Raw genomic sequence first — 25849 nt, 5'->3', positions numbered from 1 at the left:
ATTGATGACATACAGAATGGTTCTACTGAGCGTAGTAGGACTGCACTTTGGCCGGACCTAAAGAGTAGGTGGTGCATGAGGCATATGGGGGCAAACTTTCATACCCAGTTCAAGAACAAAATCCTTATGAAGCTATTCAAGCGGTTATGCAGCCAGAATCAGGAAAGGAAATTCAACTTCCTATGGAAAAAATTGGATGAGCTAACAAAAAAGCAAACGGCGGAGCTAGCGAAGAGATCTGTCAATACAGAGGACGACGACCAGGTCTCGCTTGAAGATGTGGGCTTGGACGGTCCGAATGTCAGGCGCAAAAGGAGAAAGGCAATTAAGACATTCTCTGAGTGGATTGAGCACGAACCAAAAGAGAAATGGGCTTTACTGTTTGATGAAGGAGGTGCTAGGTACGGTTTAATGACTACGAACCTAGCCGAGGTATACAATTGGGTGCTGCGTGGTGTAAGATAATTGCCACTTGTTGGGATCATGGAGTTCTTCTTGTATCGCACTTGCGAGTACTTCAGGGACCGTTACGCTGTGGCACAGAAAGATATGCTCGATAATCGCAAAGTTTACGGATACAAGATTACGGAGCATATGGAGGAAGCTTTCAAAAAGGCCCGTTTACATCGGGTGACTCCAGTTGGCTCTATGGAACGTCGGTATGAGGTGATGTGTAGGGACAAAGGCCGAATGGGGGGCCGGCGTGAGAAGCATGTGCAGGAGTGTGTTCTCCGTCCTGATGCTTGTATTTGCTCATGTCATAAGCTAAAGCTGCTGCACCTGCCGTGCACACATGTCATTGCTGCCTGTTTTGAAGCTGGTGGACTACAGGCTCGTATGTATGTCTCAAAATACTTCATGAAGGAAACTATTTGGATGACTTGGAGGCACGAGATATATGGGTTTCACATCCTTGGAGACTTCATAACTGATCCTGGACACAATGCAACTTACATTCCAGATCCAGATCCAGAAATGTTTCAAGGGGTGGGCCGACGCAAGAAGAAACGCATTAGAAATAACATGGATCGCTCGGAGGCTGGTCGAGATGTCCGCCTCTGCTCGAAGTGCCATGAGACGGGTCATACGTACAAGTATTGTACGGCATTCAGTTATGGTGGCCGCACAGATGGAGCGGGCCCATCTGAAGCTGCTCCAAATCCGGCACCGCAGGCAACGGGTCGTCGTGGCCGCCGTCCTAACAACGATGGCCTTATTTGATCGAGTCGCTATTCAATCATGTTCGATGTTAAATTATGTAATATTAAGAACTAATATGTCGTAAACTGATTTCGTCTTGGCGTACGAATATTTGTTGTAATATGTGCCCCAAATATATGTTCAACTTTATTGCTGTAATTGGAATTTGAAGTTATATAATATGTAATTTGTTGTGCATCATTTATAAGTTCAGTGTGAGTACATAAATGTTGATTCTTTCCGTACTTATATTGATACGTATTTGCATTGACGACTCGTACCATTTTGAAGGCGGACTACATGAGGGCAGACGCAGATGACTTTACGGTTGCCAGGCACTTCGAGGCGTACTTACTGTGGCTGTTCGGCTGGGTCATGTTCTGCAGCTCGCAGGGTGACTCGTGCCCCCAAATAGCTCATTCCTTTGGCGAGGTCGATAGCTGACGCTCCACTTCACGAGATGCCACAGTTCAGCTGGGGTTCTGCTGTTTTGGCTGCGAGTTACAGGGGGCAAGCGCGGATGCATCTAGTTTACAGGTTGTAGCTTGTTAATTAATTTGTTCCGACATACTATCTTATGTATGCATGTGCAGACTATGATTCGATGTGTCCATTGCGTACCATTATGATGAGTAGGCCGGTGCAATGATTCGGGCGATGGTATATGTCCGTGGAGTGAAATTATAACGATTAGGCCGGTGCCGTGCAGTGTTTCGGGCGATTGGAAATGTCGGGGCAGTGCAATAATCACGAGTGAGCGCTGTGGAACGTGAAAGTGCTGAAGTCATGAGCAGTGAGACGTCGTGTCATTGTTTAAAGTGGGAGCAGTGAGCGGTGTTGAGCGTGCGAGGGTACAAATCAAGAGCAATGAGATGTCGTGTCCATGTTTAAAGTGGTACGAGTGAGCGCTGTGGAGCGTGCGAATATAGTAGGTTTTTCATGTGCATTTACACTCCACACTCCGGGTATCAGACCTTTTTGCGCCTATAAATACTCACAAGGTTGTGAGCTCCCAGCAGCACTCAAACACCAAAGCTCATTGTATACCCGATGTCTGGAGGTGGGTCTAGCGGGAAGAATTACTACGGTTTTGGTAAAGGAAAAGGGAGAAGAAAGGGAGACCCCATAATATGGGAGGGGCCTCTTGGACCCGATTCCTTTCCAGAACCAGTGTTTGAGTTTCCGCCACAACAGAAGAGTGAATTTACCAATGAAACTCCTCTTCGACAATACGATAACCGTAGATAAACGTGGCCAAAATGCAGACATGGTGAGGACTGCTTAGTGCAGATGTGCACCGACGGGATGGATGGCGGTCGGCGTTTCTTCAAATGCCCTCACGCATGGGTAATGCTCGGTTGTTTTATTTCTTTATTCATTGAGACATCTTACATGAAATTTGTTTTGCAGTCTTCAGATGCTCCAAAAAACTGTGGGTTTACCAGGTGGGTCGATCCTACACCAATTGATTCTGTTCAGGAGTTCATCGAGTACCTCCAGATTAAGATATTTGATCTGGAGTGCAAGGTGAACCATTACGAGGAAGTAAGCGAGGGTAACAAAGACGGCAAAGATGATGATAACAGCAATGCTGCCGCTTCACAAGATGAACCATGCACTAATCCTTACTGCAACTGCCCTTGTCACAAGAACAAGGGCCCTGGCCCTCTGGCACCACCGCCTGCGCAACCTGCAATGGGTGGATACTGCGGAGAAGGCTCAACGCAGTTTGCTACGTGGGGGTACGGCTATTAGGACTACCTAGTCCAAGTGACATGTTGCATCGTTGTATTTGTTGTGTTTTTTTAAATTACCTAAGGCATGTTAGCTTAGATCAAAATCTGTTTACCGTAGTTACAACGGGTTCTGCCATGCCACTGCATTTCTGCTGTGTGTTTCATTAACGTTGTATTATGATGTAATTCCTATGGTTAACATTGTGATGATTACGCCGGTACCGTGTAGTGTTCCGGGCGATGGGATGTGTCAGGGCAGTGCAATAATCACGAGTAAGTCGATGCAGTGACAGTACGACGAGTTTAAAGTGGGCGATGCGATGAGTAGGTCGATGCAATAATCCGTGTTTAAAGTGGTAGCAGTGAACGCTGTGGAGCGTGCGAGTGCTGATGGTACGAGCAGTGAGAGGTCATGTTGTTGTTTTTAGTGGAATGAGTGCGCACTGTGGAGCGTGTGAGTGCAGAATCGTGGACGACTATGGAGCAGTGAGAGATAATATCTGTGTTCAAAGTGCTTGGACATGTAAGCAGCCCTGCGTCTATAAAAGAGCACCTTGTGGTTCCTGAGAGCACAGACTTGCAATTCAGTTCCCACTTTTTTAGTTAGCCCAACCAAACAGCTATGAGCTCCTCATTCTCCCGGGCAGCTTTCCGTCGGGAAATGGAGGCTAATTTAGGACCCTCTCCTAACGATCCCAATAGATGTATTACAGATTGCAAGGTATGGCCGAAAGGTGTAGAGCCACCAGATTGCTATTGCCAAATGCGTTGTGTTCCGAACATATCTCGTGATTACGAGACTTTTGGCCAGAGATATTGGTGTTGCAAGAATATCGAGGAAGTCCAAAAAAGAGGTGCAACATCACAGGTATAGATTAATTTGTAAATATGCTTTTATTATTTTTATTAATTTTGAATCGTTTCTTGTTTGCAAAAGTACGCTGGTGAAGACACGCATACTCATTGGTGTCATTTCCATGAGTGGATTGACACGTGGATCACCCATCGTGATCAGCGATATATGGAGTGGTTAAAGAAGGTGAATGAAGATTTACGCAAAGGCGAGCGTGCAAAACCAGACATCGCGGGACGTGATAAGGGTACTGCCCGTGAATGATTGATGTTGTACTGCTATGTCTGAATAAATAATGTAACATTTGTTCGAATTACCTAAGGCATGTTAGGTTTAGTATTGGACCTCGTTACCGTAGTTTGCAACAGGTCCGGACATGCCATGTCATGTGTTCTGTGCGTTGAATTGTGTGGACCACTATTTAATTTGTGTTCAATGTTTGAACGGTGATTGTTTTTATTGTTTTTATTGTCTGTACTGGCCGATATATGCCAACGGAGTTGTTATCGCGTCGGTCTGAAAAGTTTATTTGTAGGGCAATGCTTCTGAATAATTTAGTTGCAGCTAGTACAAATTACACAATGCCGATTAATTCAAGATTGAAATTACAATAACAATTGCACTGGCATGTACATGGAACACGGTAACGTCGTGTTCCATCTAGACCTAACATGCCTTAGGGAATATGAAATTCGAACATTACATGATAGTCATCTACTGAGTGCACCGAAGATACTTCCCCTTCCTAATAGCCTCGGGTCCCGCCTCCTTCGCACGGCGGGCCCTCTCTCGCTTCCTCTCCCTATCAGCTTCACGCTCCTCCGCCTGCCAATGTTCAACTTCTGCGAACCTCTTTTCGATCTCTTCTTTATCTTTCTTGCGCTTCTCCTCCATTTTTTCCTCTTGCAGCATTCGCTGCCACCTTTCCGCAGCCCACCTTGCTTGGCGCTCAACGTGTTCCTTAGCTTCGGTCGATTGCTCCGTGTCCAGCCACTCTATGAAATCACAAAGAGGTGGTGGACTCTATTTCGAAGCCGAGTTAGAATTAACATACTGAACTCCGAAGGCGCAAACTAGATAGTGCGAGGTGATACCTTCGCTTTGTCCTTGCCGTAGCGCTTTGGCGGATCGAACTCGTAGTTCTCACACATGAAGAACCTCCTGCCGAAGTCATCGCCCAAAACTTTGGACTCCATCAGCTTGCACAACGAACCGCAGAAGCACATTGGAACCTGCACTCCTTCAGGCACAGGTTCTCTAATTTTGTTCCACGGAATGTAGGTAGAACCAGAGGAAGACATGGTGGCCGTGCGTGGATGGCTAAAGACTCCGTATGAGATGGCTACTGACTTCATATGAGATGGGGTGATGTTTTATTTATAGATGGAGCTATTTGGTCTATAGGCATGGTTCACGCATGTCTATCGCCGTTTGAAACGGCGGTAAGTACTCCCATATTTTTAATTATAGTGGGGGTGCAGAAGAATCTGATGCAAGATGACAAGACATCGAAATAGTAATTGAAACTCATGAATATCTCATGAAAATATATTTTCACAGATTATTAGAGTTAAATCTAATTTGTATAAATTTTTAAAAAATATTTCCCTAACCTCCGCTATCTCTATTATTTTCTGAAATATCTATAAATGTAAAGATAATAATTACAGTTCAGATAGTCTTTAAAATAATTATACAAATATTTAAAAATAAAAAAAATATGGGACACCTACCGCCGTTTCAAACGGCGGTAGGGCGCTGCCAGCTACAGCTGGCTGTAGCAGCCGGCTATAGCCGGGCTACAGCGCGGCGGTAGTACTTACCGCCGGATCAATTGACGGTAAGGAGCTACCGCCGTTTGATCCGGCGGTATCTTCCCTGGGCCGTGGGCCCAGGGAAGATACCGCCGGATCAAACGGCGGTAGCTCCTTACCGCCAATTGATCCGGCGGCAGGGTGACATTTTTGAAAAAAAATTATACCCACATATATTTTTGATAAATCGATGAAAAAAATAAAAATAAAAAAACTCCAGCCTCAACAGATCTCACATTGTCCTCATTCCCAAAAAACAGGGTGCGTGCTGCGCCAACGACTACCGACCAATCTCGCTGCAAAACACAACCATTGAAATCTCCTCCAAGATTCTTACTACTAGGATAAAGCCTTTTATCCCCTCGCTCATTCACCCTGACCAATCTGGTTTCATCAAAGGCCGCAATATCTCGGAAAATTTTGTCTATGCAGCAGACATTATTCAAACCTGCCACAAAAGAAAAGCCCCAACTGTTGTCCTCAAGCTAGACTTCCGCAAGGCTTATGATTCGGTTAGTTGGCTGGCTTTGGACCGTGTCCTCGAGGCCAAGGGTTTCCCCACCCTATGGCGACACTGGATTAGTGATCTCTCTTCCACCAGTAACTCGGTGGTCCTTCTTAATGGCAAGCCGGGGAGATGGATCCAGTGCCGTAGAGGCCTCCGCCAAGGGGATCCACTCTCCCCCTACCTCTTCATCTTGCTAGCTGACACTCTTCAAAGGTTGATCCTTAGGGCCTCTCTTACAGGTGACATTCGCCACCCCCTCGACCCCTCCCTCCCCTGCCCCATTCTCCAATATGCTGATGACACCCTCATTATCCTTCAGGGATGCCCCCAACAACTTTCACGCCAGAAATCAATCCTCTCTGAGTTCTCTTCCTTCTCCGGCCTCCACATCAACTTCGACAAAAGCACCTTCCTCCCCATGAACCTTCCCCACACTACTGCGGCTGAGATGGCGGACATCCTCGGCTGCTCCATCTCCAGCTTCCCTCAGCCGTACCTGGGTCTCCCCCTCACTCAAACCAAGGTCAAGCTATCGGATCTCCAGCCTCTCCTTGATCGCTTCGACAGATACTTTGCTGGCTGGAGAGGCCACCTTCTCAACCTTAGCGGCTGAGCGGTCCTTGTGCAGGCTGTCCTCTCAAACTTCCCTATTTACGCCATGTGCTCCATCCTTCTTCCTCAAGGGGTCATTGATCTGATAGATAAGAAGTGTCACTCCTTCCTTTGGGCATGCGAACAGACTTGGTCCGGCTACCAATGCAAGGACCCTTGGGAGCTGGTTTGCCTTCCCAAAGATAAGGGCGGTTTAGGCTTAAAAGACCTCTCACTCCAGAATAGCTGCCTTTTAGCAAATTCCTCTTTCGACTTCACGAGCCGCCTACCCTGCCCTGGCAGGTTTGGTTCTCCTCTAAGTACGGCTGGAATTCCATCTCCAACCTCGGCGACTCTCAGCGCTCCGACACTGCCGTGTGGCGTGGTATCCTGGCCGTCCTTCCGGGCATTTGTCTATCCACTTCTGTAACCGTGGGCAACGGCCGGCGCACCGCCTTCTGGCTTGATACCTGGCTTGGTGACCAACCTTTGGCCGAACTCTGCCCGGACCTCTTTTCACACTCTCTCAACCAGAACATCCCGGTCTCTTCTGCTCTAATTGGTGGCAATTTCCGCAACCACCTCCGCACACGTCTCACCATAGCCGCTGAAGCTGAACTTCTCAACCTGCTTGACCGATTAACAACTGTAACCCTTGATCCCTCGCTGGAGGATGCGTGCTACATCCGAAGCTTCCCCTCCACCCATCCCTCCTCGTCTGTCTACTACCGCAGATCTATCTCACACCTACCAGATGACCTTTTCGCCCCTTGCATCTGGCGGAATGATGCCCCCCCAAAGTGCTGCCTCTTCCTCTGGGAAACTCATCAAAAAAAGCTTAACACCAACTTCCGCCTAAGCCTGCGTGGCGCAGACAACGATGGGCTGTGTCCCTTTTGTGACGCCCCTGAAGACGTCGTACACCTCTTTCTTCTTTGCCCCGCTCACAAAATTTTTGGCGCTGCATTGGCGTCGACTCGGTAAACTTCCAATCGGTAGAGAACCTTTGGAGCTCGCTGCTCCCTGGCCCCCCAATGCAAACCCAAAGGATCCGCTTGACCATCTTGACCGCACTACTTTGGAACATTTGGAAATGCAAGAACACCAAAACCTTCAGGGATGAAACAGAGTCCAATGCCACTATTCTTCGTCGGTGCTCAGATGACCTGTAGAGTGGAACTGGATCAACCGTGGTTTCCATTGATCACCGGCATAGCCTATATATACATCCAACACAATGAAGGGATCAAAACTACCCTAGATTACAGGACGCGCTGGCGTTCCAGGAAGAACGGAGCCGTGGGTGTGTGCGTCCGAGTCTTGGGTGATCCGTAGAGCGCGCCGAGGCGAGGACGTGGCGACCGCGTCGGGAACGTGATCCGCAGAGCGCGCCGTGGCGAGGACATCGTGACCGCGTCGGGAACGTGCGCCGAGTCTGCATGCGGCACGGGATAGTCGCGTAGATAGTTAGGCTTCAACACCCCCCCCCCCCGCAGTTGTCGATCCGACACAGAGACTGGAACGGAAGTCCTCGAAGAGTGTCGTCGGCAGACCCTTTGTAAAGATGTCCGCAAACTGTCTGGCGCTAGGAATCTGGAGAACGCGAAGCTCACCGATCGCCACCTTCTCCCGAATGAAGTGGATGTCAATTTCGATGTGTTTCGTGTCCCGGTGATGTACTGGATTGCGCGACATGTACATGCTGGAGACGTTGTCGCAGTAGGCTATGGTAGCCTGTGTCACGTCGCAGTAGAGCTCCCGTAGTAGTTGCCGAAGCCATGTGCACTCGGACACAGCGTTCACCACCTCGCGATACTCCGCCTCCACGCTCGAACGGGACATAGACGTCTGGCGTTTTGAGGACCACGAGACCAATGAGTCGCCGAGGAAGACAGCGAAGCCCGACGTGGAACATCGCGTGTCTGGGCAGCCGGCCCAGTCCGCGTCGGTGTACGCAATGATTGTTGGCGAAGATGATGCCAGGAGCTAGAGGCCGAGCGACGAAGTCCCCTTGATGTAGCGGGGGATGCGCTTGAGAAGTGCGGAGTGCGCCACGGTGGGAGCATGCATATGCAAGCAAGCTTGCTGCACAGCATAGGCAATGTCCGACCGCGTCAGAGTGAGGTACTGGAGCGCCCCTGCCATGCTGCGGTACCAGGACACGTCGGTCTTGCTTAGCGGCACACCATCAGAGCTTGAGGCCTTGGAGGAAGTCTTGGCCGGCATCGCGACGGGCTTGCAGTTGGACATCCCGGCCCGATCGAGGACGTCGAGGGCGTAGGAGGACTGTGAGAGCAAGAAGCCCTCGCAATTGCGCTGAACGTCGATGCCGAGGAAGTAGCTCACAGGCCTCATGTCCTTGACAGCAAATGCAGACTGCAAGGTACGCACGATGTGCTGAAGGAGTTCTTGTGATGACGCCGATAGGATCATGTCGTCGACGTTGAGGAGAAGATACGCCATGGTGTTCCCGCGTTTGTAGACGAACAAGGAGCTGTCAGTGCGTGTTTGCCTGAAGCCGATGGACAGCGCGTGCTTGACGAAGCATTGGAACCATGCTCGAGGTGCTTGGCGAAGGCCGTAGAGCGAGCGGGAGAGCAGGCAGACATCGTTAGGGCGCGCTGGATCGGCGAAGCCAGGCGGCTGCTAGCAGTAGACGCGCTCTTGAATGTTGCCGTGGAGGAACGCATTTGATACGTCGAGTTGGTACGCTGGCCAGTTCTTGGAGGCGATGATGGTGAGGACGGTGCGAATGATGGCTGGTTTCACAATTGGGGAGAAAGTTTCGCCGAAGTCGATCCCCGGTTGCTGACGATCACCATGCACGACCCAACGAGCTTTACAACGCTCGAACGTGCCGTCGGACCCCGTCTTGATCTTCCACACCCACTTACCAAAGAGGACGCGGAACAAGTGTCCACGTCTTGTTGCGTAGAAGAGCGTCAAACTCCTGTTGCATGGCATTGCGCCAGTGCGGGTCACGAAGAGCCGCACGAACCGACTGAGGGACAGCAGATACTGGCGACGTGCCGGTGAGCGCGTACTTGGGGTTGGGCTTGAAGATGCCGTCGCGCACGCATGTCACCATGGTGTGCTGGCGAGGAGGTTGAGGAGCGGACGTGACAGGCGTGAGCGTTGCAGAAGAGCTTGGTGCAGTAGCAGGCGACGGCGGCAGCAGTGGCGTGGACGGCTGGTGGCGTGACGCGACGCGGGCAGGCGCGGCATGCACTGGTAGTAGTGTGTCGTCGTCGGCAGAGGTCGGAGAGGGCGAGGGCGATCGTGGCCGCGCAGGCGAGTCACGGAACGGGAAGGCGTGTTCCACGAACATGACGTGCCGAGACGTGTAGACGTGACCGGTGACAACATCGTAGCAGCGATAGCCGCGGTGATCGCTGGGGTAGCCGAGGAAGACGCAAGCCACCGAGTGGGGACTGAGCTTGTGAGTCGACGTGGCCGTGGTGTTGGGGTAGTAGAGACAGCCGAAAACGCAGAGTTCATCATAGCGCGGGGGAACACCAAGAAGCAGATGGTGCGGCGTGATCTACCCGGTGGCGCGACAGGGACGCCGATTGATGAGGTACGTCACCGTGTTCAGAGATTCAGCCCAAAAGGAGAGGGGAGCTGCACTGTGAAGAAGCAAAGTACGTATACAGTTGTTAATGGTGCACAAAATCCTCTCTGCCTTGCCATTTTGCTGGGAAGTGTATGGACAGGAGAGGCGGAACGCCGTGCCCTGAGCTGAGAAGGAGCGCAAGGCAACGTTGTCATATTCAGTGCCATTGTCGGACTGAAAAGCGATGATGGGAAGCCAGAATTGTGTGGTTACATACGCAAAGAAGGCACAGATGACATGAGGAACATCAGACTTTTGTCGAACCGGGTAAGTCCAAATATAATGAGTGTAAGCATCAATGAACACAACATAGTATTTGTAACCGGAATGACTGTAAACAGGCGATGTCCACACATCAGAATGCACAAGTTGAAAAGGGAAATATGCAGGTGTGTCTGAATGCTGGAAAGGAAGGCGAGCATGCTTGCCAACACTGCAATAGTGATAAGAATGTACTGCCGATTTATTACAGTGGAAATCCAAACTATGAAGGACCTGATGCAAAGTGGTTGAGACAGGGTGCCCAAGACGGTTGTGTCAAAGCTCGATCGACGCCGAAGAAGACGCAGAGAGAGCTTGGTGGAGAGGCAGCCGTAGAGGGTAGAGATAGCCTGGGCTGTCACATCGGAGCGTCACCATTTGGGTTGGCAGATCCTTGATTGAAAAACCGGTAGGGTCAAATTCAATAGAAATGTTGTTGTCACGAGTTAGTTGACGAACGGAAACAAGATTCTTAACTAGAGAGGGAGTGACAAGAACATTATGCAGATGAAGAGGGGTAGAGGAGGTAGGGATAGTGCCGGCAGCCGTATGGGTAACGGGAAGCTGACCACCGTTCCCAACAGTAACGAAGGATTGAAAGGGAGTTAGAGACGAAGGAGAGATACTGGAACCACTGGACATGTGGGAGGAGGAGCTGGTGTCAAAGTACCAATCGGCAGAGCTGGGTGGCTGAGTGGCGACGGCGGCAGTGTTCAGGGCAGCGTAGAGGGCGCTGTTGTCCCAAGAAGACGTCCCATAGTGTGCAGCATTGGGCATTGGAGGAGCCGGATGCTGTGCCACCATGGCCTGTTGAGCCGGAGGACGAGGACCCAGAAGACCGGATCCAGGCGCACAGAATGGCATGGGCCAGGCTTGAACAAGCCCGGTCCACGGGTTGTAGTTGGCCGTCCACGGCACCTGTGGCCGCTGGGGTGCGCCGCTCGTGTTGCCGGAGGAGGACGAGCCGGCGCTCGATGCACGACCGCGGCGCTTGTTCTTGGGCTTGGAGTCGCGGTTGCCACCGGCGTCGGGGTTGGAGGAGCCGGACGCACCAGAAGAAGAGCCGCTAGAGCCGAAGGACCCGCCGTGAGCGGCGGGGGCGGCAGATCCTGCGGAGCCACCGTGGTTGGCGAGGAGGCGGCCGTGTTGTCGTCGTGCTGAAGTTGGATCTCCTCGAGGAGCAGGTAGGAGCGGGCACCCATGAAGATGTGAGGCTTGGAGGTGAGCACCGGCTTGACGTAGCGGTACTTGGGGTTCAGTCCGCGGAGGAGGTTCAACACCTGGCTGGGCTCGGAGATGGGATGACCAATGTCGCGCAGTTTGTCGGAGAGCTTCTTCAGCTTGGTGCAGTAGGTGTCGATGCTGAGATCGCCTTGGACAACGCTGCGGAAGTCAGCCTCATGGATGACAGCACGGTGCATCTCGTTGTCGCGGAAGAGACCTTCGATGTCCGACCAGATGGTGAATGCAGAGGCATCGGGCTTGTAGATGAGGTCGAAGACGCCCTGGTTGACGGTTGTGTAGAGCCAGTTGACAATGGAGTAGTCGACCTGACGCCATTTGGCGTCGCGATCGGCAAGGGGCGGCAGAGAACGAACGTGGCTGAGGGACTGAACTTGCCAAGAACAGACTCCAGGAGGCAACGCCATTGACTATAGTTGGAGTCAAGGAGATCGAGGAGAACAGGGACGTGGTTGCAGATGTCACCGTCTGAACCACGGCGAGGGAGGTTGGTTGGGGAACGTTGAGGAGGTCGGAAGCATCAGAGGAGGAGGAGGAGGAGCGCGCCGGCGAGTGTGCCATGGCGGCGCTGGAGGAAGGCGGAAGCGGGTAAATAGGATCAAGCGCTAACTGATACCATGTAGAGTGGAACTGGATCAACCGTGATTTCCATTGATCACCGGCATAGCCTATATATACATCCAACTCAATGAAGGGATCAAAACTACCCTAGATTACAGGACGCGCTGGCGTTCTAGGAAGAACGGAGCCGTGGGCGTGTGCGTCCGAGTCTTGGGTGATCCGCAGAGCGCGCCGAGGCGAGGACGTGGCGACCGCGTCGGGAACGCGATCCGCAGAGCGTGCCGTGGCGAGGACATCGTGACCGCGTCGGGAACGTGCGCCGAGTCCGCATGCGGCACAGGATAGTCGCGTAGACAGTTGGGCTTCAACATGACCTAAAGCTGTGGTCGCATCGCTGCAAATCCCCGGATGCTCGCATGTGTCTATTGTAACCTGTTGTAACCTCACCTCTTTCATGGCGGCCCTCGGGCCATAGCTGTCAGACTTAGGGCTGGCTTTTCTGTTTTTCTTTCTTTGTTTCTGTTTCTGGTTCCCTCATTGTAAACTTTTCTTCAATTAATATATGGTTCAGGCTAACCCTCGGGGTTCGCCGTAGTTGCGGTAAAAAAAAGTCACATGGTGGTGGGACCCATCTGTCAGCCCTCCTGTTATTTTCAATTCAAGGTTGTTTTTATAAGAAGTTTCCGTTTAAGGTTGGAGTTCAAAACTAGTTTTAAACTTTATTTTTATTTTAAAGTACAATAGCACACAAGTTAGGCGTTGAAAAAGCAGCAGCAGGCCCAGCCAGCAGCCAAGCGGATGTGGCTTAGCAGACGCTCGTCGTGTCGTCCTGCTGTACCCCTATCTCGAAGACTCCAGTCCAACTCTCATATTTTACTCAGCAGAACAGCCATGCGTGTCCTTCACCTGGCGCTGCATGCATGCTGCCACGTATCCGCCATGGCCGCCTCCTCGAGCCAGCTTAGCACGGCGACTCTGCGACCAAGGCCGCCTTCGTTCTCCTTGTATCCTCGCCGTCCCAGGGACTCCGCCTACCACCATCTCACCCCCCACTCCACTGTCATTTGCTTACTAGCCAGCTAGTGCGCGAACGAACAACCTCCATCAGGGCGGGCGCGGCGGCGGCGGCCATGGTGAAGTTGGCGACGGTGCGCGAGTGCCGCGCGTACAGCCTCGGCGGGGGGTCCGGCGCGGCGTCGCGCAACCGGTGGGAGTACATCAACGCCGGCGTGTACGTGTTCGCGGCGGTCCTCCTGGTGGCCGGGTTCCTGGCGCAGATCCTCCTCGCGCCGTGGGGCGCCCGGGCGGGCCTCGTGGCGGCCGCGATCGGGCTCGCCGCCGTGCTGGCCGTCAACGCGCACGACCTCCTGGCGCACGCCGCCGGCGTCGACTACCGCCTCGGGACGGCGGCCGGGCTCGACGCGCAGCTCGCGCTCGTCGAGGTCGCCGTCCCCGCCGTGCAGATCGCCGGCACCCTGCTCATGCTCCTCGCCGTTGTCTTCTTCGAGATCCAGGTTATTTGTTCGATCGATTTCGGGTCGGATCCTCTCAAGGAAGGTCTTGTTACGAAGATTTGATTTGATTATTCGCTTGCCATCATGATGCAGATGGAGAGAGGGTACCGCCACGGCCTGGCGAGGCACGGCCTGAACCTGCTGATAGCCGGGCCGGCGCTCTGGTGCCTGGGCTCCGTGCACAACATCTGCCAGGTGTACGAACGCGCCAGCGGCCACGTCCAGCTCCTGCAGAAGGGCGTCCAGGTCCCGCTCCTGCTGGGGAGCACCCTCTTCCTCGTCGCCGGCATCGTCAACCGCCACTACCGCCGCAGCCGCACCGCCGCCTTCTCGCTACTGGTAGCAACATACATAATTAATTATTCAGCTTCAGTTTCAGTAGTAGTAGGAAGTGAAATGTCAAGCGCGGAGCTGCTGACGCATGAGACGGCGGCCGGCGGCTCTGATTCTGATCTGGTCTGGACTCTGGATGCAGGGGCGGAGCTGGGCGTGGTTCTGCCTGTCTGGGAGCCTCCTGTTCCTGGCCGGCGGCGTGCTGAACCTGCTCAAGGTGTTCAAGACGCAGCAGATGGGCGGGCGCGGCATGGAGAAGCTGCGCGGCGGCGCGCAGGAGCGGCTGGCCATGGAGAGGGAGGGCAAGGTGCCGCTCATCCTGGAGCACGGCGGCGGACGGCGGGGGGCCCACGACGTCCCGGGCGCCGTGGCCGTGCCGCCGCCACCGCCGCACGGGTCGTACAAGGACGCGCTCGTCAGCAGCGCCAGCTAGGAACGAACGAACGAACGGGAGATGCCAATGGCAACGCGCGCCATGGGTGAGTGACGGGAATAAACAGGAAGAGAAGATGCCGGCCGGATGACGATTTTCTGGATTTCGCCATGTAAATTCTCTGGATTTACGACGTTGAGCTCTGATAGAACTTGCCAATTGTGATGGATCGTCACGGAATATGGTTGAACGAACAAGCTTTACTACTGCTGTGGAATGTGGATACGTACGTGTTTATGCGAATAAAAACCGGCATCTGCATCTGACATGCATGTTCCGACAGATTTACCTGAGTTTTAGTGAAGTACCCGCTGTTTAATTTTTTCTTGTCGCTTCACCAGACGTGAAGAGAACTTCAACAGTTCATTCATGAATGTTTTCCCCCTGTTTTTCGTATGTCTAATTTGGATGGATGGACGGGACAGAATTGGCACTTCACTTGCAACTAAGTCTTGAGAGTGCTTCGATGTCTAGCAACAACATTTCACACTGGAGACGACATTTGATATTCACTCTTTTCTGCTGGCTGCTCCAACTGTTTTTCTCTCATAAAATATTATTCAATCAACCGAAATCATCAACCGAAATCAGCCGGCTTTTCAACCAGCAGAATAGAGTGATTTTTGACAGCAGGGTCACAAACATATGATAAACTCTGCATCGGCTTGGCTACATCAGCCAGCTGCGCTGATTCCTGCTGCTAACTGCCTGCAGCCACCAGCATTCTGGCAGCGCAGCCACCATAAAAGTAGCCATTCCTCAACGAAAAGATTACTACCTTTAAATTACTGATGCGGAGTGGTACAACTGCTCATAAATCCCAAAGAAAAGTTTTAATTCATGCAAGAACATTAATAATTTGATTGGTATTAAGATAACCATATAGGGAACGTATCTGGTGCAAACCAAGGATTTTGTGCAAACCCGTGCAAACCTACTAAAAAAAGTTTCAAAAAATTCTGAAAAAAATCATGAATGTGCTTTTCAGCTTACCTCATCTATATACAAAATTTTATGGTCAAATTCATCTTACTCTAAAAGTTACAAAAAAGACAAATTTTCTGACAACAATAATGGTTCAAATGTATCTCAAATTTGTCTTTTTTGTAACTTCTAGAGTAAGACGAATTTGACTATGAAATTATATATATAGATGATGTAATCTGAGAAGCACATTCATGATTTTTTTCAGAATTTTTTGAAACTTTGTTTAGTAGGTTTGCACAGATTTGCACAAAGTCCTTGGTTTGCACTAGATACGTTGCCAACCATATAGGACTAGTCAAAATCTTAAGGAAAAATTTATAGTCCATGGAAAAACATTGATAAGGTGCGAACTGAAGTGGTAAGGTTACTTGCAGTGAAATCTGCCCACCACACCAGGGTTCGAGTTCTCAACTCGGTGCTGGTGCTCGTATTTTTCTAGATTTATTCTAAGATTTAACCGGCACTATTCTTTCAGTGGTAGACGACATGCCCGTCGATAGCAAGGGTCGAGTGGTGACTTCATCATGCTTGTGCTGCTTCTCAGCGTCGTGTGCACGGCGCCGGCGGTCGTCCGCGGCGGCGGCCAGGAGTGGGTCGTCGGCGACAACATGGGCTGGAGCTCTGGCGTCGCCAGCTGGGTGGAGAGCAGGGCATCCACGCCGGCGATGTACTGGGTGAGCTGCTGATATATATGATTATTACGAGCAAGCTGTGAACGATGAACTAATTCCAACTATCTAAAAAAACTCCCCTGTGAAGGGAAAGACCGCCCCCACGGCATTTTCATAAAAGAAAGAAGATTTTTCTCACAAATGTCGAGAAAATTTCTGAACCTCTGCCTCAATTCCTGTAACTTGGGAGAATGGCCGGACAGTCCTGGCACACCTCTTGTGCCAGAGATGACACCGCCCCCCCCCCCCCCCCCCCCCCCCCCCCCCCCCCCCGGCGCGCGAGGGGAGCTCGTTCAGCGGGGAACGTGGGGATGGTGCACCGGCGGTGGCCATGGAGATCGACGACTTTCCTCCTACCCACCCGGCACCCGACCACTAGGCGACCGGCTGCCCCCTGCTTCATCCAGCGCAGCCAGGCCATCAACGAGGAGGAGGTCCGGCTCTGTCTGGCCATCGTGGCGCAGGCTGGTAACGCCGCCTCCGACATCGAGCTGGATGACGCCCATCGGGGAATTCTTGCGGCGGCGGCCGGAGTACAGGCGTCCGATTTCACTATTCATCCGCTCTATCCGGAGAACTTCATTATCATCTGCCGTTTGCAGGCAGCCAGGGACGCGGTATTCACCATCGGACAGGTTCCGGTTGGCAACACCTCACCGGTGCTCCGCCCCTGGACGCGCCTCGCGCATGCCGAGCAATCGGCGTTGTTGTACAAGATCACCCTGGAGTTGGAGGGCATTCCACCCCACGTGTGGAACATGGATACTGTGAGCAAGCTGCTGGCTCCAAAGCTGCTGGATTGAGCAGCTGGACCCGGTCACGAAGGACAAGTCTCATTGTCGACGTTCAAGCTCACCGCCTGGACAAGCGACCTGCGACGCTTCCCGACGATGGTGCCGCTCGGCCTCAAGGTTGCGGAGGTTCCGGTGGTGTACTCAGACCCCGTCATTCAGCTCGTCTTCAGCAACCTACCGCCGTACCTCCGGCAGAAGAATATCCTCACCTACATGGTTTGTTAGATTTATTGTGGGCTTGGCCCATATTTTATTTAACAATTGAATCAAATAAATTCTAAGATCCGTTTTAAATATTATGTGCAATATTTGGGGTGCATGCCGCTGGCCCAAGGCAGACGCGGGCGAATTCTTGTGTCTATTGATCTCATGTGTCCTCTCCATTGCCGCTGGCTGCAATAGAAAAGTCTTCTTCAGCCTTGCATTCTGAGTAACTTCGGTTCAAGAGAAATCCACAGATTCCGCTGCTTGCTAAGTTCTCCCCGTTCTAGTTCTTGCGCGCACCAGCACGGGAAGAGTAGGTCTCCGAAACGCTGCTGTCCGTGAGTTCGCCTGCTCTGGTGAAGGCCGGCAACCACAGTTTTGGGGAGTGTCCGCAAGCGGCACGACTACTCGATTCGTCCTCTCCTTCCTGGTGGCGCTGGTGATCATCTTCTTCCCGACATCTCGTTGTTGATCGGCATGGCAACCTTTCTGCACTGCATCGAGCGGGACGACTACATGAACAGGTACTATGTTGATTAGTGCATCCGGCTCTGCCGCTGGCTATATTTTTCTTATGGTATTTAGTATCATCTATATGCTCATCACATTTAGATCACACATGCACATATCTGATGTTACAAACCTGTTGATTATCTTTTTCTGGATTAAATTGCTACTGAAATTGCCTAAAGTTCTAACAATCCAAAAAAGTGATAGGCATTTTTCGATTACCGGCTTTGCACAAATATTGAAACTGAATATTTTTTAGGGTGCTCATTACAAGAGGTGGCGTCAAAGGTGTGTTCTATGGTTGACTGCTATGCACTACTATTTCGTTGTCGAACCTAGACCACTTGGACCGCATACAGCTAAGGATGAGCAGCGGTTCAAAGATGCGGATACTACGTTCAAGGGGGCAATGATCAGCATGCTAGGAGACTCCATGGTGGATACATATGTGATGATGTCCACTGCTAAAGAGATGTGGAATACACTAGAGGCCAAATATAGAGCTTCTGACGCTGGTAGCGAGTTGTACGTTATGGAGCAGTTTTATGACTATAGAATGCTTGAGGACTGTTCTGTAATAGAACAAGCTCATGATATACAAACACTGGTGAAAGAACTCGAGAATTTCTGTTGTGTGCTGCCGAAAAAGTTTGTGGCAGGCTGCATCATTGCAAAGCTGCCACAAACTTGGACTAATTTTGCTAATTCTCTAAAACATGAGAGACAAGAGTTTGGCATTGCTGATCTTATTGGCTCTTTGGATGTTGAAGAGGAGGCAAGAGCTAAAGATGTTCGCGGCAAGAAAGTTGTTGAGGCAAATTCTAGTGCCCATGTGGTACAGAAAGGACATCGAAATTCCCACAAGAAGAAATTCAAGCAAGAGCTCAAACAAAAGAACACTACTCCTTTTATGAAGAAGAAGAAAAATCAACGGAATAAAGGAAAGGGCAAGTGCTATATTTGTGGTGTCGAGGGACACTATGCCACAGAATGAGAGAAGAGCATGTAGGCCCAAGAAATCTACAAACTTGATTGAGGCTCATGGAGGAACATCAGGGTATGGTAAATTATTATCTATAGTTCTTTCATTTGTCATACACCTAATTCGTGGATTGATACTGGTGCAAATATTCATGTGTGTGCTGATATTTCTTTGTGCTGATATCAGGACGGGAGGACTTCCTCCTTGCTGATGGGGAATAGAGCGCATGCGACTGTTCATGGTGTTGGTACGGTCGATCTGAAACTTACTTCGGGAAAGACCGTGTAACTGAAGAACGTGCAGCATGTTCTCTCAATAAGGAAGAATTTAGTTAGTGGTTCATTGCTATATCGAGATGGCTATAAACTTGTGTTTGAGTCCAATAAGTGTATACTTTCTAAGTACGGGACATTTGTTGGGAAAGGCTATGAGAGCGGAGGCTTGTTCGGCTTGTCTTTATCTGATGCTTGTGTTAATTCTGTGAACAGTGTGAGCTTTGATAATGAGACTAATATTTGGCATTCACGTTTATATCTTTGATAATGAGACGAATATTTGGAATTCACATTTATATCATGTAAATTTTGGTAGTATAACACACTTGGCTAGTATGAATTTAATGACAAAATTTAAATTGGTCAAAGATTCTAAGTGTCATGTATGTGTGCAATCGAAGCAACCTTGCAAGCCTCACAAGGCTGCTGCGGCGAGAAATTTGGCACCACTAGAACTAATTCATTCCGATTTGTGCGAAATGAATAGCGGGTTTGTGGTAGAATCACCCGAATTAATCTGGCTCAAGTGCGCTAACCATCACCATAAAGGTAATCCCGTCTAACACGCACTTCAAACGAAGTAATACGACAGCCCTGTCGGGTAACATCCCGATTTAACCACTGATCTCGGATCGAACAAAGCACAAAACTCACGCGAATGCGAGTCCAGAGATTACAACATTTCACAAATTCTTACATCACAGAGTCTTAACTGAATTTATTACAAACCAAGGTTGAAAATCAACAAAGGTACTTGAAATTCAAACATAAAGTAGTTCATCAGAGTTTTAACTGCAGCAAAAAAATAAATGATAGTTCTAAACGACGATACAAGATGTCACGATGAAGTCCGTACATGACATCACTCGTTATCACCATTGGCCAGGGGCGTATCCCATTCCACCGACCAACCAGGAGGAAGAGTGCATGGCCAAGTCAGACCAGCTACTATGTCCTCAAAAGTCTCACCTGAAAACAAAATTGAGCCACAAGCAAGGCTGAGTATACTAATACTCAGCAAGGCTGACCCGATTATGGGTATACTTAGCCCACTAACTAGACATGTAAGGCTTTTAGCTTGAGGGGTTTATTTTGCCGAAAAGCATCTAAGAGTAGATTCTTATTTTCAGACTTTAGCCTCAAGATTCAAGTACAATTAACTATTCTAAGTGAGCATCTATCTAATATCATACATGGTGGAAAACAATTATCTTTCATCATCCAACAATATTGATCATCATCATGTTCCTCTTCTTACTCTATGTGGCAGAAGTATTAAGCAGTCTCAATAACTGCGAGAAACGGACAATTCGAATCGAATTTCTTAACCTTGCAAGGCAAACCTAATACACATGCATGGGGAACGAAGTCACCCACGCGACATTTCCCCTTTTTCCTCGGGCATGGAATAGGCCCACCGCCCTAGGGTGCCCTAGGCCCGTGCATGAACAAAGACCAGATAGTGGGGAGTATGTTCCACGGCCGGTTCCATCATGTACTTAAGCTTACCGATTACCATATTCTCGACATGTGGCTAGTACGTTCAAATGCTTAACCACCACTACCACACACTGCGGCCTTAACATCTTTCACTAAACAGACGGGACATCACAAGTACATAGCCCGCCCGTGAGCCTTATGGTTGCAGCATGTAGTAAACAGTCAACTTCAATAAGCTCGCGAGTGACAAGAAATCACTCGACTTCTACCGAACCATTAGCTTAGCCAACTAGCGACCTGCACATACTAGTGTTCAAGCATAGGTACCTAGGATCATGCAACTAGGGTTTCAATCAATACCTGTAACTTAAATGCACAAGTAAATAAGAACATTAAGTTGCATAAGTTTAAACGTGGTAGGACATGCTCTGGGGCTTGCCTTCCTGAGCGTAGCTAGCCTTGGGCTCTTCCGAACTTTGGTTCGGGTCTTCAGTAGCTTCAGTTAGATTCACTTGAGCTTCACACTGCTCACTCTCGGACTCGGGCACCAGCTCATACATTCCGTCAATGAGCATAGTCGAATCTATATGAAATGCATATGCATGAGTTGAGTGATGATAACAAGTCATTCTTTATTTCACTAGTTAACCTTGCATAAATCAAAATTCATAGTTTTCTATACTATCTGGTCATGAAATTTTTACAAAGAAGGTAATTCATGATAATAAATCTACCATAAAAATTTCAGTCCATTTCATGCAGCATAAAAATCATGAAAAGTCTTTTACTCTGCCTCTGCTGAAATCAAGATGAATTTGTAAAGGGTAAATAATGCAAGTACTGGTAATGAAACTTTAACTGAAGGTTTTACAACCAAAGATGAGATTGTTGTAAATTTTTCACATTTAATTAAGTGTCACACAGGGAATGAAAAATAGAACAATGTACAACTGCAGTAAACAAAAATAATTTCCACAGGTAGTTAGACTAAGTTTCAGAGGTTCACAATTTTCCAGCAAGATGCAGTACTCAAATAACATCTCTGGTAAAAATATCAGGTTTTTCCATGCAGAGGAACTACTTTCCTTGATTTAGTGTATATATCCATGCTATTAATTAGTTGCACAGGTTCCACTTATCTAAAAATTCTCAAAAGTTTTGTACAATAACTAGACATCAATTTAAAGGTGCTTTAAAAGTTTGAGCTCATGAAACTAAGTTAAACAGCATGCACACCCAAAACTAATTAATCAAGACATAAAGCAAGATTTAAAGAAATCTGAAGCTACGAGTGTCAAATGGACTCTAAATTTTTACACGGACTTACTAATATATCATTTAACACACTGTACAAAAATTAGAGACATGCACTGCCTAGAACTTGAGATCTAATTAAAAGCCTATTTATCTTGCATTTAAAATAGAAACAAATGCAGTGAGAAAATTAAAAAGTACATGTAAGGAAAGTTGTAGGTATACTCCTAAGGAACTCAGATAAATTTAGTTTTCATTTTTATGATTTTTATAAAATTTGATATTGAATTTACAAAGTTGCTGTTGGAAACTAGAAAATGAAAATGCAGAATCGCGAATAGGCCCTTGACTCTTGCGAAAAACCCCCTAGAATCTAAAAACAAATCACGAACAGGCCCTTGGCCGGAGGTAGAAGAAAGGCTGTGGAATCCGGCCGTTTTTCGGTGTCTAGGCTCGCCGGCGGCGAGGGGGAAGAGGTGGGGGATCTAGAGGGATTAGAGCTCTACCGATATGTGGGCTCAATCGAGGTCGGGGGTGGCCGGAGGTGTGCTCTCCGCGGAGGATGGCGGCCGGCGGTGTGGCTAAGCGGCGGCGGCGGCGGCGTTCCGGCGATGGGCGAACGTGGTGACCGGGTGCAGGAGGTTCAGGGCGGCGAGGGGGAGCTAGTTGGGGGGGTCGTTCGGGGCGGAGGGAGGCCGGAGGTGGGGGCGCCGCGTGGAGCTCGAGCTCTCGGCTCTAATGGCGGCGGCGGGAGCTCACTGGGCGCCGTGGGGCTCAGGTTCGGCTCTGGGAAGAGGAGTAGAGTGGAGAGGGGAGTGTGAGGGAGGCTCTGCGACGCAATGAGGGGGAGAGAGGCGCTGCAAGGGCTGGGCGCGCGGGTGAAGCTGCGCTCGGCTCGGGGCTCGCCGCCGTCGATGGCGTGCTGCAGGCGACGTCCTCCGCGTGGCGTCCATGCGGCAGAAGGAGGGCCCTGGCGTGCACTATGGTCGGCACCTGGTCGGGGAGGTCGCCCTGGCACGGCGTCGCCGGCAGAAGTCGAGCGCCGCGTGGCGGTGAAGCTCTGCCGCGCGGGCAGAACAGAGGAGGGAGGGAGAGTAGAGAGAGATTAGAGAGAGAGAAAAAGGCCGGTTTGACTTTAAAATTTCTCCAAAAATTTGAACTGTGCTCGAAATTTTTTTAATACAAAAGTTATTCAAAATTTTATTTCCTACAACTTTTGTTTCAGGCAAAACTTCATTTGAGCTTTAGTTTACAAGTTAATTTCAAACTCACATTGAAAGGATAAAAAGTTTTATTTAAAATTCAAATTTAACTCAAACTTTTGTGTGACAACTTGAAAAACCATGAACACGAAAGTTGTTCATCACTTAGAACTCTACCACTTTTGTTTTAGGCAAAATTTTATTTGAGCGAAGATTTACAAGTTATTTTTCAAAATCTATTCTCTTGAAATTTACTTCGTTCATCATTTCATGTGATCTCATTTAATTTGAATTTGATTATTCTTTCAAATTCATAAAACACCACCTATGACGTGGGTTGATGCATTTTAATTTTCATTTCATATTGGGTTGATTATAAAGTTTTACAAATGTACCCTATATGTGCACACATACACACATACGTTTATGCATTTGTTTTAATTTTTCTTAGTTCATTATGCATGATGCTATGTTTAATTTTGGTTGCTTAATTTTAAACATCTGGGATGTCACAGAGTTGATCAAAGGTGGCAAAAAATATTTCATGATGCTTATAGATGATTGCACTAGATTTTGCTATGTGTACCTGTTGAAAACAAAAGATGAGGCATTACATTATTTTAAGATCTACAAAGCCGAGGTTAAAAATCAACTTGAGAGAAAGATAAAATATGTTAGATCAGATTGAGGTAGAGAGTATTTCTCAAACGAGTTCAATTTTTTTTGTGAGGAACATGGCATTGTTCATGAGAGGACACCACCCTATTCTCCTGAGTCAAATGAAGTGGCTGAAAGGAAGAACCGCACTCTAACTGAGATGGTTAACGCCATGTTAGATACAACGGAAATATCCTGGGAATGGTGGGGTGAGGTTGTTTTGACAACTTGCCATACTCTTAACAGAGTTCCTATAAAAAACAAAGAGAAGACCCCATTCGAGGAATGGGAGAATAAAAAGTTGACACTCTCATATTTGCGTACATTGGACTGTTTAGCAAAGGTAAACATACCAATTGCCAAGAAATGCAAACTCGGATCGAAAACAGTGGATTGCATCTTTCTCAGCTACACTTTGTTGGGTATAGATTCTTAATAATAAAATTTGGAGTACCTGATATGCATGTTGGTACAATTATGGAGTCCAGAGATGCTATATTTTTGAGACTGAGTTTCCTATGAAAAATACACCTAGCACTTCTAGTCAGGAATCTATTTTATTCCTTGAGACACATGAACCGGTAACACACGCTGATATTGAAACCCATGTGAAAAATCCGGAGGAGGATGGCAATGAAGCTCCCAGGAGTAGCAAGAGACAAAAGATTTACAATCTTTTGGTGATGATTTCATTGTGTACCTTGTGGATGACACACCAAGAACTATTAAAGAGGCATACTCCTCTCCTGACACTGACTATTGGAAGGAAGCGGTGCGAACTGAGATGGATTCAATTATGTCTAATGGAACTTGGTAAGTTGTTGAGCGTCCTTTCAGGTGCAAATCTGTTGGATGTAAATGGGTGTTTAAGAAAAAGTTTAGGCCTGATGGTACTATTGAGAAGTACAAGGCAAGACTTGTGGCCAAGGGTTACACACAGAAAGAAGGCGAAGATTATCTTGATACTTATTCACCAGTTGCCCGCATGACGACCATACAAGTGTGACTTTCCTTGGCTGCCTCACACGGTCTTCTCGTTCATCATTGAAGCGTCCCCTCATAAGAGAAGACTTAAATGTGATACAAACATCAGTACCAGGAGGTTGATGACACATTTATTACATCAGATGGTTCATCACCATACAACTCTACGCGATAATGGGCAAAGGAGCGCCACTATTGCGAGGATTACAACCCACACCCACACAACGATATTAATTATAAAAAGAGGGTCATCAGAGTCTTGCGCCATGCGGGATCTCCTGCGGGTGACCCTAATCCATATGCAAGGCTAGGTGCAGGACGGTACCCTACTCGACGTCTTCTGGAACAAAGTCTGTATCTTCCTCTGAAAAATTAAGAAATAGAGTGAGTACAGACGTACTCAGCAAGTCCAACCACACCCATGGAGGGGGTATAAACAAAATATAATGCACAGGGTAAATCAAGGATAATGCTAGGGTTTAATTTGCGGAAAGCAAATTTTTATGCAGGGGTTCATTTGAAAGAAAAATGAATTTTCAAAGCAAGTTCTATTTGTACCGAATAACCCATAATGTTGGCCCACACAGGACCCAAATTTTAAGCTGCTACCAGACTCCTCATCCGCCGTAGCACACGGCACAACTGCCGGACTCGATTCCAAAACAACTCACGCCAACCCATCCCAAAGTAAACACTAGTTATGTGACCACACCGTAACTCGCCCAGTACCGTGGGCACGGCTATTCGAATAGATTCTTAACTCTGCAGAGGTGTGCAACTTTACCCACAAGCGGGGTACTGCAACTCGATCACCTTAGTGTCGGTGCAGATCCCAACAAAGCCATTACCCACCTTAGCTAGACCTGACTAGCCATCACGGGATGCACCAAGGGGTCATTGACCTATCACAGAGGTTCTAACTGGGGCATAAGTCACACAAAGCTAATCCCTTCTCCTTGATCACTCGTTGCTCTCAGCTCTCCTGATGGCTATCAGACTAACTAGTGGGGTTTATGCTAAGCCGTTGCCCATTCAACGGTCGAGTGGTTTGCACGATAGTGGAGTTAGGTGAGATGACACACCAACTCGGTCCTTAGTTGTGGCAAGATGGATATCTCCCTTCCTTGCTCTGCCACACAGGCACAAGCACACCAATCGGCAAATCACACAGAAATGCCATCCATCCCGTCTAAACTTATCTTTCGAAAATTCCACTTTTATCCCTTCCCA

General features: G+C 48.9%; 3 protein-coding genes across 3 annotated transcripts; 2 read left to right on the top strand and 1 right to left on the bottom strand.

The window, feature by feature from the left end:
- Positions 1-8688: 8688 nt before the first annotated feature.
- On the bottom strand, positions 8689-9165 carry LOC120653350 (uncharacterized mitochondrial protein AtMg00810-like). Its single transcript, XM_039931109.1, has one exon. It carries the CDS (start codon positions 9163-9165, stop codon positions 8689-8691), a length of 477 nt encoding a protein of 158 aa, XP_039787043.1.
- Positions 9166-13267: 4102 nt separating this feature from the next.
- On the top strand, positions 13268-14941 carry LOC120653980. The gene is made up of 3 exons (XM_039931621.1): positions 13268-13893; positions 13987-14232; positions 14369-14941. The coding sequence occupies exons 1-3, from the start codon at positions 13510-13512 to the stop codon at positions 14657-14659; spliced, it is 921 nt and encodes a 306-aa protein (XP_039787555.1). The 5' UTR covers positions 13268-13509; the 3' UTR covers positions 14660-14941.
- Positions 14942-17207: 2266 nt separating this feature from the next.
- Positions 17208-18819, top strand: LOC120653349. Its single transcript, XM_039931108.1, has 2 exons — positions 17208-17327; positions 18085-18819. Exons 1-2 carry the CDS (start codon positions 17208-17210, stop codon positions 18817-18819), a joined length of 855 nt encoding a protein of 284 aa, XP_039787042.1.
- The last annotated feature ends 7030 nt before the right edge of the window (positions 18820-25849 follow it).

Source organism: Panicum virgatum, chromosome 1N (assembly GCF_016808335.1).
Source record: "Panicum virgatum strain AP13 chromosome 1N, P.virgatum_v5, whole genome shotgun sequence".
Taxonomy (NCBI): Eukaryota; Viridiplantae; Streptophyta; class Magnoliopsida; order Poales; family Poaceae; genus Panicum; species Panicum virgatum.
The sequence above is the reverse complement of the archived record's forward strand: the minus strand, read 5'-3'. Positions and strand labels throughout refer to the sequence as shown.